Genomic DNA, 19,127 nt, shown 5'->3' on the forward strand with positions numbered 1-19,127 from the left:
TTACCCCCTTATACCGGCGTCTAGCCCTGCACCAGATCTATCACAGGGGCCCCGGCTGATGATACATTACCCCCTTATACCGGGGTCTAGACCTGCTCCAGATCTATCACAGGGGCCCCGGCTGATGATACATTACCCCCTTATACCGGGGTCTAGTCCTGCACCAGATCTATCACAGGGGCCCGGCTGATGATACATTACCCCCTTATACCGGGGTCTAGTCCTGCACCAGATCTATCACAGGGGCCCGGCTGATGATACATTACCCCCTTATACCGGGGTCTAGTCCTGCACCAGATCTATCACAGGGGCCCGGCTGATGATACATTACCTCCTTATACCGGGGTCTAGTCCTGCACCAGATCTATCACAGGGGCCCCGGATGATGATACATTACCCCCTTATACCGGGGTCTAGTCCTGCACCAGATCTATCACAGGGGCCCGGCTGATGATACATTACCCCCTTATACCGGGGTCTAGTCCTGCACCAGATCTATCACAGGGGCCCCGGCTGATGATACATTACCCCCTTATACCGGGGTCTAGACCTGCTCCAGATCTATCACAGGGGCCCCGGCTGATGATACATTACCCCCTTATACCGGGGTCTAGTCCTGCACCAGATCTATCACAGGGGCCCCGGCTGATGATACATTACCCCCTTATACCGGGGTCTAGACCTGCTCCAGATCTATCACAGGGGCCCCGGCTGATGATACATTACCCCCTTATACCGGGGTCTAGACCTGCACCAGATCTATCACAGGGGCCCCAGGTGATGATACATTACCCCCTTATACCGGGGTCTAGTCCTGCACCAGATCTATCACAGGGGCCCGGCTGATGATACATTACCTCCTTATACCGGGGTCTAGTCCTGCACCAGATCCATCACAGGGGCCCCGGCTGATGATACATTAGGGACCCCTATGCTCCCTGCACAACTTGTCTAGACTGTCGCGGTATATGCGGTAAGCCCGTTCCATTTCTTACTGTATTATATGATGTTTGGACATAATAAAACCTTTTCACACAGTCATTAATAGTTAGGTTTTATCTCCTTATCTGTGACTTTACATTGGGTTCTGGTTCCCGCGTTTCATTACATGAACCACTATTCACCTTGGTGGTCACATTCCACGCGTCCACTGTACGGCCAGACAAGAACGCCCGTCCTCAGCTTGGCGTCTCGTGTGTGAACAGTTAGTAATAAATGCCACAGGACATGAGATGGAGCTTCTCTGTAGGTTACTTCTGGGCTTCTTACATGGACCTCAGCAATGAACACACTGCACTGTGGTAAAACACATGTATTCTGGGTACTCGTCATACAAGCTTCACCTTATTTTGGAGGTAAAATATACCAAAAAATAAATAGTGCTGTCACCTTAAAATCCCGTAATACAGCAACAGCTGCACATCTTTAAGACAAGACCCACCAAGATGGCTCCAGCAATCACGAGATATGAAGGCAAGGTGCTGACCACTGCCTGGCAGAGGTGCTTCATATCTCCATCCCATGGGGCTTTATGATAGGCTGGGACAGAAGACTTCTCTATAGCAGCAAAGAAGATTCCAGAGAGGGGAGCGTAGTGTGTAGTGCAGAGGCTGGAGCACTGACTAATGACCGGAGCAGGACAATACATCATGAGATATGGACATAGACCTCACACTGACCAATGACCGAAGCAGGACAATACATCATGAGATATGGACATAGACCTCACACTGACCAATGACCCGAGCAGGCCGATACATCATGAGATATGGACCTCACACTAACCAATGACCGAAGCAGGCGAATACATCATGAGATGTGGACATGGACCTCACACTGACCAATGACCGGAGCAGGACAATACATCATGAGATATAAACATGGACCTCACACTGACCAATGAGAACATGGTGCTACCTGATGACCTGGGAATGAAGCATGGCTCTCAGACCAGTCATTGGCCGGTATGTGATGTATCGAGAAGACGCAGAACCAGTCTATGAGACATCATCCTGATAAGTGGATGTTGTCACTGTCACCCCCTTTTGCAAGCTGTGCTCCACCCCCTGCACTATGACCCCTGCAGCGCACTGAGGTCCTGGAGGTCACTGCTGATGAATATGCAGGTAACATGCAATAACCGGAGTCTGCCGTGTGCCCATCCCCCATATACACCCAGCTTTATGTATAGCGCTCGGCCGGTGTCCTTGCTGCAGAGTAACAGAATATTGCACAATTATCAGCATCCAGAGCTTCCAGTTCTTCCAGACGTGATGGAAAGTGATACCGAGCCTCAGTCCGGGCCCCGCACCCAGCTGTACATATAGAATACACTACTGGCGCCAGGGCGTGTGTCATGTGACATTAACCTCCAGCACATGGTCGTCCATACTGGGAATAACCAGGATCTGCCGCCCTGCGCTGCTGTTGCTGACTTGTCCGGCGTGGAATGGCTGCAGACGCGGCATTGGAAGTCCTTTCTGCTCTGCTGTGCCACTCAGGGGCCCCGGAGACAGTGAGGTGCTCTGAGATCGCCCACTAGGGACCTCACACGGATCCTCCACAGACACAGAGTCATTCTCAATCCAGCTGTCTGCAGAGACAGAAAACCAAAGCATACATCAGAGGCGGAGAAGCGGTGGAGGGAGCGCGGGGATTGGCGCAGAGAATGGACTCACCGGCATCCACCTGCTGAGTGTGCGAGTGGTGGGGCAGGTAGCGGAACAGCTGCACATCCGGGTAGGGTAGATATCCAGCAAACAGAGGCATCACCTCCATCCGAACAGTATGGCACGCCCCGTGTTTAACGGGCATCAGGACCACGCCCGAGCTCCTGCCGCACACTGCCCAGTTACTTCCACCATCAACCACTAGAAAACAGAGTGCACCATCAACTCAATCCTGTCACTGAGGGACCTCAGAGGACCCCACACAACATGGATAACCTAGGACTACTTGTTCTCACTGCCAAGACCTCAGACGAGCCCCCACCCCATTATTAACATTAAGCTGGCCACAACCGCTGTTGGCAGCACATTTGGCTGACAGCTCCTCCCCGACCTCCCTGCACGGAGACTGAGGCTGCTTTGCTAGAGGTATAAATGGCTGTCAGAGCGCTCTGTCCTCTCGAGACCGTCTCAGACATTTAATCTCTCTTGAGAACAGAGGATCGGGCATGCTGAAATCGAACAAGAGTCAAACTTTCTCAATCCATCCCTCGCCCCCTGACATCTGTTGTTAGAGTCATGACAAGCCCCCCCCCCCACCCTCCTCCACACACACCCTGCCAGGACCTTACCTCCCCCCTCCTCCACACACACACATCCTGCCAGGACCTTACCCTCCCCCCCTCCTCCCCACACACACACACACACACACACACACACACACACACCCCCTGCCAGGACCTTACCTCTCCCCCTCCTCCTCCACACACACACACCCTGCCAGGACCTTACCTCTCCCCCTCCTCCTACACACACACCCTGCCAGGACCTTACCTCCCTCCTCCTCCACACACACACCCTGCCAGGACCTTACCTTACCACACACACCTTGCCAGGACCTTAGCTCCCCCCCCCCCTCCTCCACACACACCCTGCCAGGACCTGACCTTACCTCCCTCCTCCTCCTCCACACACACACTGCCAGGACCTTACCTCCCTACCCTCATCCTCTCCACACACACACACACACACACACACACACACTGCCAGGACCTTACCTCCCCCCTCATCCTACACACACAAACACACCCTGCCAGGACCTTACCTCCCTACCCTCATCCTCCACACCCACCCACCCACACAGACAGACACACTGCCAGGACCTTACCTCCCCCCCCCTCCTCCTACACACACACACACCCTGCCAGGACCTTGCCTCCACACACACTGCCAGGACCTTACCACCCCCTCCTCCTACACACTCTCTCTCCCCCCCCCCCCCTCCACCCACACACTGCCAGGACCTTACCTCCCCCCCTCCTCCTCCTCCTCCTCCTCCTCCTACACACACACACACACACTGCCAGGACCTTACCTCCCCCCTCCTCCTACACACACACTACCAGAACTTTACCTCTTCCCCCTCCACACGTGCACACAGACACCCCCCCAGGACCTTACCACCACCACCTCCTCCTCTCCCCCCCACACACACCCACCCTGCCAGGACCTTACCTCCCCCTCCTCCACACACACCTTGCCAGGACCTTACCTTACCTCCTCCACACGCGCACACACACCGTGCCAGGACCTTACCTCCCCCCCCCTCCTCCTCCACACACACCCTGCCAGGACCTTACCTCCCCCCCTCCTCCTCCACACACACCCTGCCAGGACCTTACCTCCCCCCCTCCTCCTCCACACACACCCTGCCAGGACCTTACCTCCCCCCCCTCCACACACACACACCCTGCCAGGACCTTACCTCCCCCCCCCCTCCTTCACACACACCCTGCCAGGACCTTACCTCCCCCCCCCTCCTCCACACACACACCCTGCCAGGACCTTACCTCCCCCCCCCTCCACCACACACACCCTGCCAGGACCTTACCCCCCCTCCTCCTACACCTACACACCTACACACACAGCCAGGACTTTACCTCCCCCCTCCACACACACGCGCGCGCACACACACACACACACCCTGCCAGGACCTTGCCTCCCCCACACACACACACACCCCCAGGAACTTACCCCCCCCCCCTCCTCCTCCACACACACACACACACACACACACACCCCATCAGGACCTTACCTCCCCCCCTCCTCCACACACACCCTGCCAGGACCTTACCTCCTCCCCCCCCGCCTCCACACACACCCTGCCAGGACCTTGCCTCCCCCTCCCCCTCTAACACACACACACACACACACCCTGCCATACATACATATATACACACTGCCAGGACCTTCACCCCCCCCCCCCCTTTCACCCACAATGCCAGGATCTTCACCCATCTCCACACAATATGCCAGGACCTTCACACACCCTGCCAGGACCTTAACATCCCTCCTCCATACACCCTGCCAGGACCTTAACCCCCCTCCTTCACATACCCAGCCAGGACCTTACTTCCCCCTCCTTCTCCACACACACCCACCCTGCCAGGACCTTACCTACTCCTCCTCCCCCCCTCCTCCACACACACCCTGCCAGGACCTTAACACACCCCCCCCCCCCGCTCCTCCGCACACACACTGCCAGGACCTAACCTCCCCCTCATCCTCCACACACACCCTGCCATGACCTTACCTTACCCCCCCCTCCTCCTCCACACACACCCTGCCAGGACCTTACACCCCCCCTACGCCACAAACACACACCCTGCCAGGACCTTAACCCTCCCTCCTCCCACACACACACACACAGCCAGGACCTTACCTCCCCCCTCCGCCACACACACACACACACCCAGCCAGGACCTTACCTCCCCCCTCCGCCACACACACACCCTGCCAGGACCTTACCTCCCCCCTCCTCCACCACACACACACACACACACACACACACACACACACACACACACACACACACTGCCAGGACCTTACCTCCCCCCTTCCTACACACACACACACCCTGCCATACAAACATATATACATACACACACACACACACACTGCCAGGACCTTCACCCCCCCCCCCCCCCTTCACCCACAATGCCAGGATCTTCACCCATCTCCACACAATATGCCAGGACCTTAACATCCCTCCTCCATACACCCTGCCAGGACCTTAACCCCCCTCCTTCACATACCCAGCCAAGACCTTAAACCACCCCCCCTCCACACAATGCCAAGACCTCAGGTAACCCAAGCTCAGAAGACCATGCTTCAATGCTGAGACTTTACATACTTTCACCCGAAATATCCCCTTACCCTGGTAGAAGAGCTGAGTACTGGTGTACCCCTCACAGTCGGTCAGCGTCTCCTCCTTGTCTTGCTCCATGGGGTCACACAGTCGGGTGATGCAGACTTCCAATGAACAGAGGGACCCCATCTTACAGAATTCTGACTCTGCTGGGGGTGAGATTTCAGCACGTACAGTGTATAGGGTCTGTAGAGGGAGAATACAGCGTGTTACACCCAAGGACTGAAGAGCCCGATGCACACATGAGCTGCGGATATCCAACACAAAAAACATACCCAACTGGTCCCTGCCCAGCATGGCTACACCCAGGAAGACCAGGTCTACCAGACCAGGAGGTACAGGTGACTAGCTGCACCGGAGGAGACACCTTTGTTTATAATGTCCCCTAATGACAAAGGTGACAAGGACCACTGGGAGCCATTAGTGCCCAGTGTTGTCCATCCTTCCCCTTGGCAGACCGGTCACTGCTCCTGCAGTCCGTCACCCTGTCCTTCAGTGGTCATGTGTCTCTGGGAAAAAATTATCAGCAGAATCTCATGCTGCATGTCCAGTGATGGTTACTCACATAAAAGTGCTCCAAGTGGAAGAAGTAGGTGAACGGCTGGAGATGGGCACAGGACTCCGGAAGAGGCGACGGGAAGAAGCTGACCGAGAAGCTACAGGGGAGCGATGATGGCAGACCCTGGCGCCATGTCACCTCCCACACATAGAAGAGGTACTGCTGACTCTGGAGGACCTGCGGGAGACATGACAGACACATCAGGCGAGAGGGGGCGCCGCAGAGAAGACACATCAGGCGAGAGGGGGCGCCGCAGAGAAGACACATCAGGCGAGAGGGGGCGCCGCAGAGAAGACACATCAGGCGAGAGGGGGCGCCGCAGAGAAGACACATCAGGCGAGAGGGGGCGCCGCAGAGAAGACACATCAGGCGAGAGGGGGCGCCGCAGAGAAGACACATCAGGCGAGAGGGGGCGCCGCAGAGAAGACACATCAGGCGAGAGGGGGCGCCGCAGAGAAGACACATCAGGCGAGAGGGGGCGCCGCAGAGAAGACACATCAGGCGAGAGGGGGCGCCGCAGAGAAGACACATCAGGCGAGAGGGGGCGCCACAGAGAAGACACATCAGGCGAGAGGGGGCGCCACAGAGAAGACACATCAGGCGAGAGGGGGCGCCAGAGAAAAAAGAACACACAGAGAGTGTGTGAAAGACTTCAAAAGAGAGAGGAGAAAGACAGTAAGAAAGAACAGAGATGACAGTGAGCGCCCACTGCTGGTTGCACATGGTGATTCAGCCTACAAGTGAACGTTCTAATCCATTTCTCTCAAGCAGTCCTATAGAGTTGAATAGAGCGCAGTTCACATGCTCGATCGCTGCTGGGGGGGGGGGCTGGGGACACCAGCAGTAAATTAAAGGGGCTGTGCCATAAACTACTCACTTTAAAGTGTATTTTCACCGATCGCTCCCATTCCTACTTGGATATTATTTTTTCTTCAAATTTACCTCCTTTGCAGTTTTCTCTTGTCCCTACTTCCTGGTTTGTCATGTGACTGCAGTCCCACCTCCACATGTATTCCCCGCGCGACTGAATTTATAACAGATTCAACGAACGCCCGGCATTTATCAGAGCAAAATCCACCCTCATGTCTGTCCGGCTGCTGTCACTTCCTGGGCATCAGTTCTGCACATCCGGCTTCCTCCTCCCCTCTAAAATAACGGCTCTCAGACGGACAGCGAATGTGCAGAGCCGACCATCCGAATCTGTTTTTATTTTTCTGTCCTTCCGACTGATCATAGGAACAGAAATATAACTGATGTGAGCATGTGCGTCCTGTATTACAAGGCCGTATTACTGCTAGCATGTGCGTCCTGTATTACAAGGCCGTATTACTGCTAGCATGTGCGTCCTGTATTACAAGGCCGTATTACTGCGAGCATGTGCATCCTGTATTACAAGGCCGTATTACTGCGAGCATGTGCGTCCTATATTACAAGGCCGTATTACTGCGAGCATGTGCGTCCTGTATTACAAGGCCGTATTACTGCGAGCATGTGCATCCTGTATTACAAGGCCGTATTACTGCGAGCATGTGCGTCCTATATTACAAGGCCGTATTACTGCGAGCATGTGCGTCCTGTATTACAAGGCCGTATTACTGCGAGCATGTGCGTCCTGTATTACAAGGCCGTATTACTGCGAGCATGTGCGTCCTATATTACAAGGCCGTATAACTGCGAGCATGTGCGTCCTGTATTACAAGGCCGTATTACTGCGAGCATGTGCGTCCTGTATTACAAGGCCGTATTACTGCGAGCATGTGCGTCCTGTATTACAAGGCCGTATTACTGCGAGCATGTGCGTCCTGTATTACAAGGCCGTATTACTGCGAGCATGTGCGTCCTATATTACAAGGCCGTATTACTGCGAGCATGTGCGTCCTGTATTACAAGGCCGTATTACTGTGAGCATGTGTGTCCTGTATTACAAGGCCGTATTACTGTGAGCATGTGCGTCCTGTATTACAAGGCCGTATTACTGTGAGCATGTGCGTCCTGTATTACAAGGCCGTATTACTGTGAGCATGTGCGTCCTGTATTACAAGGCCGTATTACTGTGAGCATGTGTGTCCTGTATTACAAGGCCGTATTACTGTGAGCATGTGCGTCCTGTATTACAAGGCCGTGTTACTGTGAGCGTGTGTGTCCTGTATAACAAGGCCGTATTACTGTGAGCATGTGCGTCCTGTATTACAAGGCCGTATTACTGCGAGCATGTGCGTCCTGTATTACAAGGCCGTATTACTGTGAGCATGTGTGTCCTGTATAACAAGGCCGTATTACTGTGAGCATGTGCGTCCACTGCAGGACGTAACTAACAGCGTCTGAAATAGAGACTGCTTTGCCTTGAGCAATGGCGGCCGGTAAGTGTAGAACGAGGCTGTTCTGATCAGCGCTGCTATCTGGGGAACGTGACAGGACGACGATATCTGTTGGCGGGATACCTTTATATAACTGGCACAACCCCTTTCACTGCATTACTAGAAGAGAACAAAGGTCCTGCCCGACTACAGCCTAGTCACTGACTCGCACCCCCTCCCCAGTCCAGCGCTGCGGGCAGTGAATGGAGCAATGCCCTTTGGGGGATACCTGGCTCTCCGCTGTGTGCAGGGGATGGAACTGCAGCTCTTGGGTGGAGCTGATGCAGCCGCCCGACAACTGGAAATGAAAGTCGCAGGTGTTTTCCACACAGACCTGGATGTACTTTCTGGAGAGGAGAAAGAAAACGGAGCATAAGACACAATGAGGGGCCGCCCGATGCATCCACACGGCTACACGCAGAGCGCCATCACCTGGTGCCCGAGGACAGCAGCGTGTGCTGAGCCTTCAGAGGAAGGTGGAACGACAGACTGATGATGGTGGAGTAGATGGACCACGGGCAGTCGACTGACACCTGAGGAAGAAGAGGAGTGTCAGCTATGGCTTGTACACAGCACACCTTAAGGGGGCGTCACTCATGCACTGACCCACACAACAATACCCTCTGCTACAGCATGCCGCGCAGCCCCCGCCCCCGGAGAAGAGGCCGCGCGCAGACCCCCGCCCCCGGAGAAGACGCTACGCACCCGCTGCTCCAGAATGCCACTACTGGCAGCGTTGTGAGAATCCTTCCCTCTACGCGGGATCTCCCCATTCATCAAGCGCCCGCCCTCGGGAAGCAGACAGACCACATCCAGCTGAAAGTCCACGACGTGATATGGAGGCGCCATGGGGAGGGAGATGCTGGTCACTTTGTCAGAGCGCTGAATACTGAGAGCGCTGACCGCCACTTCACCTGTAACGAGAGACAACAGCTGCCTGGAAGAGTTATCAGAAGGGGGTGGGGAGGATCTGGGGACATGGGTCACATCAGCTTCTGCAGAGGATGAGAGTACTCACCATGGCTTCTCTGCAGAGGATGGGAGTACTCACCATGGCTGCTCTGGTAGATGGAGACAGTGGGCTCTGCCCCCGGAATAATAGACATTGTGTCGGCGTTGCTCAGCTGCAGGGTGTCTCCGGGCTTCATGCAGTAATGTCCAGTCGTCACCGTAAACTTTAGCTTTTGTGGGACTCCGGCCAGAAGGGAATCTGTGTGGAGAGAGGAGATGGTGAGTGTGCTACTCCCCGCCCAGCGGCCCGTCACTGCACCCCCATCGGACTCACCACTCAGCGGCTCCACCTTCAGCTGAGGCTCCTGGGAGTACACATCATACTGCACAATGGGGTAGACGTGGGGAAGCAGCAGCTGAACCCCGCCAAACGATGCCGCAAGCTGCCGCAGGGTGTAGGTGCCTGGTTCCTGAGCCTAAAAACACCATCATCATCAGTGGGAGGGAAAGAAAATAGGGCATCGCCACCAGCTGAGGGAAGGAAAAGAGGGCGTACAGGGCATCACTGCCAGCAGAGGGAAGGAAAAGAGGGCGTACAGGGCATCACTGCCAGCAGAGGGAAGGAAAAGAGGGCGTACAGGGCATCACCGCTAGCTGAGGGAAGGAAAGGGGGCATACAGGGCATCACCGCTAGCTGAGGGAAGGAAAAGAAGGGCATCACCGCCAGCAGAGGGAAAGAAAAGAGGGCGTAAAAGGGCATCACCGCCAGCAGAGGGAAGGAAAAGGGGGCATACAGGGCATCACTGCCAGCAGAGGGAAGGAAAAGAGGGCGTACAGGGCATCACCGCTAGCTGAGGGAAGGAAAAGAGGGCGTACAGGGCATCACTGCCAGCAGAGGGGAGGAAAAGAGGGCGTACAGGGCATCACCGCCAGCTGAGGGAAGGAAAGGGGGCATACAGGGCATCACCGCTAGCTGAGGGAAGGAAAAGAAGGCGTACAGGGCATCACCGCCAGCAGAGGGAAGGAAAAGAGGGCGTACAGGGCATCACCGCTAGCTGAGGGAAGGAAAGGGGGCGTACAGGGCATCACCGCTAGCTGAGGGAAGGAAAAGAAGGGCATACAGGGCATCACCGCCAGCAGAGGGAAGGAAAAGAGGGCGTACAGGGCATCACCGCTAGCTGAGGGAAGGAAAGGGGGCGTACAGGGCATCACCGCTAGCTGAGGGAAGGAAAAGAAGGCGTACAGGGCATCACCGCCAGCAGAGGGAAGGAAAAGAGGGCGTACAGGGCATCACCGCTAGCTGAGGGAAGGAAAGGGGGCGTACAGGGCATCACCGCTAGCTGAGGGAAGGAAAAGAAGGGCATACAGGGCATCACCGCCAGCAGAGGGAAGGAAAAGAGGGCGTACAGGGCATCACCGCTAGCTGAGGGAAGGAAAGAGGGCGTACAGGGCATCACCGCCAGCAGAAGGAAGGAAAAGGGGGCGTACAGGGCATCACCGCTAGCTGAGGGAAGGAAAGGGGGCGTACAAGGCATCACCGCTATCAAAGGGGAGGAAAAGGGGCCGTACAGGGCATCACCGCTATCAAAGAGGAGGAAAAGGGGGCGTACAGGGCATCACCGCTAGCAGAAGGAAGGAAAAGGGGGCATACAGGGCATCACCGCTAGCTGAGGGAAGGAAAGGGGGTGTACAGGGCATCATTGCCAGCAGAAGGAAGGAAAGAGGGCGTACAGGGCATCACCGCCAGCAGAAGGAAGGAAAAGGGGGCGTACAGGGCATCACCGCTAGCAGAAGGAAGGAAAAGGGGGCGTACAGGGCATCACCGCTAGCTGAGGGAAGGAAAGGGGGCGTACAGGGCATCATTGCCAGAGTAGGGGGAGGAATACCAGGGCACACCACACGTACTGGGGCCTGTAAGTGGATGCTTGGTACCTGGGTGTGGAAGGTCACTCGGTTAAGTCCCGGCTCCAGGACGACGTTGTGGCAGCGCAGGCTGTGGGTGCCATGGTCCAGGCTGAGGCCGGAGTGTCTGTCCTGGGCTGAGGAGGCGCTGGTGTCCTGCGGCCGCAGTAACATGTGCACATTCCTGCAAATGACACCTGTGCTGACCAGCCCGCCCTCCGAAGGACTCTTCTCATGCATCTCTGACAGCTCCAGGACGGGCGGAGGTACTCTAACTCCCAGCGGAGTATCCGGCAGAAAGTGCATGGTGCCCCCTGCTGGCTTGTGCCGGGTCAACCACTCTGCGGTTTTGCGGTAGCTGTTCTTGTCCAAACTATAGTGGAAATATCCTGAGAGATGCTCCAGGTGGAAAGGCTCCGGCATCAGGCTGAGGAGCGTCAGCTCAATGGACAAGGACCCCCCAACATGAACAACCGCATTGGGGGGATCGAAGTGGAGAGAGGTCAGCTGAGTGAACGAGCTAAGCGGGAGGCTGATTGGGTTACCTGAGGAGAGCGACGGAGAGGATAAAGTAAAGCCTGTTACCCTGCCCTCACCCCACCATGGTACCTACCCTCACCCCACCCACCATGTGACCCCTCCATCACCATGGTACCTACCCTCAGCCCACCCACCATGTGAACCCTCCATCACCATGGTACCTACCCTCAGCCCACCCACCATGTGACCCTCCCCAATACAATGTTACCTTGCCATTACCCCAGCTACCATGTGACCATCATCATGTTACCTACCCTGGGGCTTCCCCTCATCATCATGTGACCCTCCACTGTCGCCATGTTACCCACCCTGTGGTTCCCTTGCTCATTATGGGATCCTCCCCCCATCACCTACATTACCTACTCTAGGGCTTTCCCTTGTCATCGTGTGACCCTCCATGACCATGTTACCTACTCTAGGGCTTCCCCTGGTCATCGTGTGACCCTCCATGACCATGTTACCTACTCTAGGGCTTTCCCTGGTCATCGTGTAGTCTCCCCATCCCGCTGGCTAGCTCACACTGCTGCCCCTGCATGGGCCGAACCTGCAGTACCTGTGTCCTGTGCTGAGAGTCGGAGGATCTCATGACCGTATCGGATACGCTCGTCTTGGGGTACGTTGCCGTCAGTGGCCAGAAGACTGCATGTTTTCAGGTATCTGCTGGACAGTCAAGGAGAAGCCGAGGAGAGGGTGCAGGCGTTACTCCGCACAGCTATGTCCCCTGTATCCCACAAGACTAGGGGTTAACAAGTCATAGGGGCAGCTGAAGGTGAACTACCGGGGGAGCAGAGGGTTACCAACAGAAAGGATACGCCTCGTTCTGCCCCAGCAGCTTCTGACATTCTGCCAGCTGTTTGCGAGTGTGCGTGAGGGGCAGGGCCCAGCCTTCAGCCTGGTACATGCGGAGTGCCCCCTGTAAATAGGGCTCCGCCTTCTGCGGAAGAGACTTCTTCCTGAAGAGAGAAACACGAGTCAAGAGCCTTCCATCCTACCCCACCGAGAAAGCATAGGACGCTGCAGTCAAGGGTGGAAATGAAGCGGTGAACAAGAGGAGGGTGCAGAGCAGAGAAGACTGAGGCGGTGAACAGGGAGAGGGTGCAGAGCGGAGAAGACTGAGGTGGTTAACAGGGAGAGGGTGCAGAGCAGGGAAGACTGAGGCGGTGAACAGGGAGAGGGTGCAGAGAAGACTGAGGCGGTGAACAGGGAGAGGGTGCAGAGAAGACTGAGGCGGTGATCAGGGAGAGGGTGCAGAGCGGAGAAGACTGAGGTGGTGAACAGGGAGAGGGTGCAGAGCAGGGAAGACTGAGGTGGTGAACAGGGAGAGGGTGCAGAGAAGACTGAGGTGGTTAACAGGGAGAGGGTGCAGAGCCGAGAAGACTGAGGCGGTGAACAGGGAGAGGGTGCAGAGCGGAGAAGACTGAGGCGGTGAACAGGGAGAGGGTGCAGAGCGGAGAAGACTGAGGCGGTGAACAAGAGGAGGGTGCAGAGCGGAGAAGACTGAGGCGGTGAACAGGGAGAGGGTGCAGAGCGGAGAAGACTGAGGCGGTGAACAGGGAGAGGGTGCAGAGCGGAGAAGACTGAGGCGGTGAACAAGAGGAGGGTGCAGAGCGGAGAAGACTGAGGCGGTGAACAAGAGGAGGGTGCAGAGCGGAGAAGACTGAGGCGGTGAACAAGAGGAGGGTGCAGAGCGGAGAAGACTGAGGCGGTGAACAAGAGGAGGGTGCAGAGAAGACTGAGGTGGTGAACAAGAGGAGGGTGCAGAGCGGAGAAGACAGGCAGTGAACAAGAGGAGGGTGTAGAGTGGAGAAGACTGAGGTGGTGAACAGGGAGAGGGTGCAGAGCGGAGAAGACTGAGACGGTGAACAGAAGAGGGTGCAGAGAAGACTGAGGCGGTGAACAGAAGAGGATGCAGAAAAGACTGAGGTGGTGAACAAGAGGAGGCTGCAGAAAAGACTGAGGTGGTGAACAGAAGAGGATGCAGAAAAGACTGAGGCGGTAAACAGAAGAGGGTGCAGAGAAGACTGAGGCGGTGAACAGAAGAGGGTGCAGAGAAGACTGATGTGGTGAACAGGCAGAGATAGTAGATGGGGTGCAGGCAGTTTACATGTAGAAGTCGGCCAGGTTCTTCCCCACTAGTTTGGCGGACCGGCCTCTCCCGATGCTGCTGTACATCTCTATGGTGGCATGTGCCAGGTCCTGCAGAGACACAAGGTGGGTAAGAGGTGAAAGGTGGGTCTCAGGGGATGTGAGAGGTTGGGGTTCTGCATTTCCTTACCAGGTAATGCTTCTCAAACGACTCCTCTGAGGATAGCGCCTCCTGCAGCTTCTTGTAGGGACTCTGCGCCGTGTTCGCTGCGGAGGAGAAAAGAGATAAATACATTGGAGGAAGAGAAACAGAAGGGAGGGTCGTCACCCTGCACACAGGAAGCTCACCTGTCTCTGGCCTCTCCGCTCCTAACCCAGCCAGTAAATCCACCGTCCTCTGCAGGTCCTCCGAGCATGGGCCGGACTCCGACACCAAACCACACAGGGATCCAAGAGCCTGCAGCTAGAACCACCAAGATCCCGTCAGGAGATGTATCGGCTGCGCAACTCCACATGACATGGCACCAGGCTCGCACCTCATACAGTGACCCACACGACACAACGACCCTCCTCCTCCTCATACAGTGACCCACACGACAGAACGACCCTCCTCCTCCACCTCATACAGTCACCTAAACAAGAGCGACCCTCCACCACCTCATACAGTGACCCACATGACAGAGTGACCCTCCACCACCTCATACAGTGACCCACATGACAGAACGACCCTCCACCTCATACAGTCACCTAAACAAGAGCGACCCTCCACCACCTCATACAGTGACCCACACGACAAAGCGACCCTCCACCACCTCAAACAGTGTCCCACATGACAGAGCGACCCTCCACCACCTCATACAGGGACCTGCACAACAGAGTGAACCTCCACCTCCTCATACAGTGATCCACACGAGAGACAGTTACCCACATGACCCCATAGACCAGCATAACATCCCCACCAAGCAGAGTGACCGACAAGGCAGACTGACCTTCTCAATTGCATAGCTCCAAAGCCCCACAGTGTGGGAGATATTGGCCTCGATCTGGGCCCTCTCACAACAGCCCTCAATCCTCTGAAGAACTTCCAGACAGCTCAGGAACACCCAACAGTCCAGTGCCCCTGGGGGGACGGTCACCTGCAGGATCATACACCACGTGAATGTAAGCCTACAGTAATGAAAGCCAAGGCAGTAAACGCATGGCCTGTGAACACCTCTGCTCACCTCCAACAGCCGCAGCTCCTGCACACAGTTATGGAGGAGCTCCAGTGCTCGAGCAGAAACCTCCCAGGGTCGCTGCAGGAAGAGGAGGAGAGTGCACTGGCGGGAAAAGAGGTAACTGCGCAGTTCCAGCAGGTTGGCCCGACGTCGCTGGATCAAGTCTCTCTTCTCCATGTCAATGGGTTTCCGTAGAGCGAGACCATCCCAGCTCTGCACCGGCTGACAAAAGGAACTGAGCCAGTTTGCCCCATCTGGAACGGAATGTCACTGCGATCAGCGTCTGGTTCAAGGGAAGGTCAGTCAGACAAGGCAGAGTGTGACCTCTACTCTGTACAGGACAGAAGCCTCAGGGCTTAGAGTTGTGGGGGACATCTCTGAGTGTCTCCTGACAGACAAAGCCCATCCAGGAAGAGACCCTCATATTCAGAGGTAAGCTCTGTCCACAGTACACACATCGGCTTCAGCTACTCACCACCAGCACCAAAGTTCAGCACATACTGAGAGAAGAGGGCGTCCAACTCATCATACTGGACCAAGGCGTCCTCAAACTGCTGCAGCATCTCAAAGACAAAAGCCAACTCCTCCTGAGGACAAAGAAGACAAAGCCATGAGTGGGGCTGGAATTAACGTCACTACAAACACGGCCTAAGTCAGCGGACATTCTACAATGACCCATTATGGCCTCTATTCCAGTGTACATCCCGAGAAGGACAACCACTGGGCAGGAACGCTCAGGTCAGGGAGACAACTGCAGTCTGTGGGGAGCGGTGCCAGGTGCTTCACGCACCTTGTGTGGAGGACATCCATGAAGCAGCTTCTTACTGAAGTGCAATCAAGACGTAAAAGACCATGTCGAGGCCTGTGTCTCCACCACGTGCTCTCCACAGAGACCCCTGAGCGCCCTGACAGGAGTCCTGGAATAAGAGGACAAATCAGAGATGACTACAACCTCCCACACATTCTGACCGAGCTGGAAACTGACCTGGACCATGAAATAGTCACAGAAGCTCCAGCCAGGCTCCGTCCTCTTTTCTCGGAGTGTTCTCATCTCGTCTTCAAAGTGTCCGAGGTTACGGGTGAAGGAAGTGAGGAGCAACGTGCGCAACTTGGACAGAAAGAGAGACCAGGACTCCTGGGAGCGGGATGTTTCCTTCAGAGGGTCCACAAGTACCATGCACCTGCAGGACAAGCACCTGTCACTCCCCAGTAACAAGGACCATGAAGGACCCATCCCACCCTTCAGTGCATGCCGTTATTGATGGAGGATGAACATCTGCCACGATTCTCAGGGTTGTTAGACTTCGGAAAGACATATGGGGGGGATCCTGAGGCTCAGCCTGGGGGAGGCCAGTGAAGTAGCTAGAGGTGTGGATGACCTGCAGCACAGAGAGAGCCACCCCCGATACAGTGCACATCACATGGTAGACGTGCACCAGACAAGACTTGTGTACCAGTTCCCCATGGTCGAAGCGCCATTCTCTGAAGCCGTATCCAAACCTTACAAAATTACCAGATGACTGCGAGAAGTGAGTGGACGCTCACAACTTCATCATCACCTACATGTGCCGCCAGATGGAATGATGGCTGCCGCGTACTGTGATAGGGTAAAGCATGTGTAAAGCCGCCCATCACCTGATCTGGGCAGCGATAGACGTGCACGATAAGATGTTGGTGTATGGGGGACCGCCGCATGTTTATATGGACACGTGCAGGACACGACCCCCGCCCCATCACCGGACGCTTCGGATCTGGGCAGCGATGGACGTGCACGCTAAGATGTTGGTGTATGGGGGACCGCCGCATGTTTATATGGACACGTGCAGGACACGACCCCCGCCCCATCACCGGACGCTTCGGATCTGGGCAGCGATGGACGTGCACGCTAAGATGTTGGTGTATGGGGGACCGCCGCATGTTTATATGGACACGTGCAGGACATGACCCCGCTCCTCCCCCCGCCCCATCACCTGTCGCTTTGCTTGTTGCAGAAGTCGCTCCGGATCTTGTCAGCGATGGACGTGCGCGGTAAGATGTTGGTTTTGTTCTTCTTCTTGGCTTCACTCTCTACGACAACGATCAACCAGTCGGTGGTGCCGTGAGCGCGCAGCACATTCTGCCACTTGGTGAGGTCATCCTTGGTGGTGGCTTTATACACTTCTGTGTCCTACAAACAGTTACAGAGGCCACAGGTCACAGTCATGTACCTCACCCACAACCCCCATCCTGCCCCTGCACACAGCACAGCCGGGGTTGTATTCCACTGACCACAGAAAACCTCAGCCCCTCAAACACACAAAGCGCCAGGCGAGGCAGCGACAGGCGAGGCAGCGACAGGCGAGGCAGCCAAATACAACACCCAGAAGGAATCATACCCTCCATATAACACACACATCACCCGGGTACAGGCTTCTACCCTCCGGATAACACACACACACACACACACATCACCCAGGTACAGGCTTCTACCCTCCATATAACACACACACACACACACACACATCACCCGGGTACAGGCTTCTACCCTCCGTATAACACACACATCACCCAGGTACAGGCTTCTACCCTCCGTATAACACACACACATCACCCGGGTACAGGCTTCTACCCTCCGTATAACACACACACACATCACCCGGGTACAGGCTTCTACCCTCCGTATAACACACACATCACCCGGGTACAGGCTTCTACCCTCCGTATAACACACACACACATCACCCGGGTACAGGCGTCTACCCTCCGTAATAACACACACACACACATCACCCGGTACAGGCTTCTACCCTCCATATAACACACACACACATCACCGGGGTACAGGCTTCTACCACTCCGTATAACACACACATCACCCGGGTACAGGCTTCTACCCTCCGATAACACACACCACACTCACCCGGGTACAGGCTTCTACCCTCCGTATAACACACACACCCACATCACCCGGGTACAGGCTCTCTACCCTCCGTATAACACACACATCACCCCCGGGGACAGGCTTCTACCCTCCGTATAACACACACATCACACCGGGTACAGGCTTCTACCCTCCGTATAACACCACACATCACCCGGGTACAGGCTTCTACCCTCCGTATAACACACACATCACCCGGTACAGGCTTCTACCCTCCGTATAACACACACACACACACATCCCCGGGTACAGGCTTCTATACCCTCCGTATAACACACACACTCACCCGGGTACAGGCTTCTACCCTCCGTAAACACACACAACACCCGGGTACAGGCTTCTACCCTCCGTATAACACACACACATCACCCGGGTACAGGCTTCTACCCTCCGTATAACACACACATCACCCGGGTACAGGCTTCTACCCTCCGTATAACACACACATCACCCGGGTACAGGCTTCTACCCTCCGTATAACACACACATCACCCGGGTACAGGCTTCTACCCTCCGTATAACACACACACACACATCACCCGCATACAGGCTTCTACCCTCCATATAACACACACACATCACCGGGTACAGGCTTCTACCCTCCGTATAACACGCACATCACCCGGGTACAGGCTTCTACCCTCCGTATAACACACACATCACTCGGGTACAGGCTTCTACCCTCCATATAACACACACATCACCCGGGTACAGGCTTCTAC

General features: G+C 55.6%; 1 protein-coding gene across 2 annotated transcripts in view; it reads right to left on the reverse strand.

Moving 5' to 3' along the window:
• Nucleotides 1-1,297: 1,297 nt before the first annotated feature.
• The window catches only part of LOC122944820 (trafficking protein particle complex subunit 10-like), a 37,535-nt gene continuing 19,705 nt past the window's right edge, over nt 1,298-19,127 (reverse strand). The window contains exons 4-23 of one of the 2 annotated variants that reach the window (XM_044303486.1): nt 17,456-17,652; nt 16,471-16,666; nt 15,961-16,072; nt 15,492-15,739; nt 15,258-15,404; nt 14,617-14,731; nt 14,459-14,535; nt 14,288-14,379; nt 12,996-13,136; nt 12,737-12,840; nt 11,674-12,188; nt 10,076-10,217; nt 9,842-10,000; nt 9,496-9,704; nt 9,223-9,323; nt 9,020-9,137; nt 6,440-6,610; nt 5,883-6,060; nt 2,679-2,870; nt 1,298-2,593 (exon numbers count right to left, since the gene is read on the reverse strand). In XM_044303486.1, coding sequence (XP_044159421.1) covers nt 2,355-2,593; nt 2,679-2,870; nt 5,883-6,060; nt 6,440-6,610; nt 9,020-9,137; nt 9,223-9,323; nt 9,496-9,704; nt 9,842-10,000; nt 10,076-10,217; nt 11,674-12,188; nt 12,737-12,840; nt 12,996-13,136; nt 14,288-14,379; nt 14,459-14,535; nt 14,617-14,731; nt 15,258-15,404; nt 15,492-15,739; nt 15,961-16,072; nt 16,471-16,666; nt 17,456-17,652 — 3,453 coding nt within the window. In that variant the 3' untranslated portion in view covers nt 1,298-2,354. Of the gene's footprint in view, nt 2,594-2,678; nt 2,871-5,882; nt 6,061-6,439; nt 6,611-9,019; nt 9,138-9,222; nt 9,324-9,495; nt 9,705-9,841; nt 10,001-10,075; nt 10,218-11,673; nt 12,189-12,736; nt 12,844-12,995; nt 13,137-14,287; nt 14,380-14,458; nt 14,536-14,616; nt 14,732-15,257; nt 15,405-15,491; nt 15,740-15,960; nt 16,073-16,470; nt 16,667-17,455; nt 17,653-19,127 lie in introns of both variants that reach the window. The other variant, XM_044303485.1, reaches the window with a different exon arrangement.

The sequence above is a fragment of the Bufo gargarizans genome, chromosome 8 (assembly GCF_014858855.1).
Source record: "Bufo gargarizans isolate SCDJY-AF-19 chromosome 8, ASM1485885v1, whole genome shotgun sequence".
In the NCBI taxonomy this organism is placed as follows: domain Eukaryota; kingdom Metazoa; phylum Chordata; class Amphibia; order Anura; family Bufonidae; genus Bufo; species Bufo gargarizans.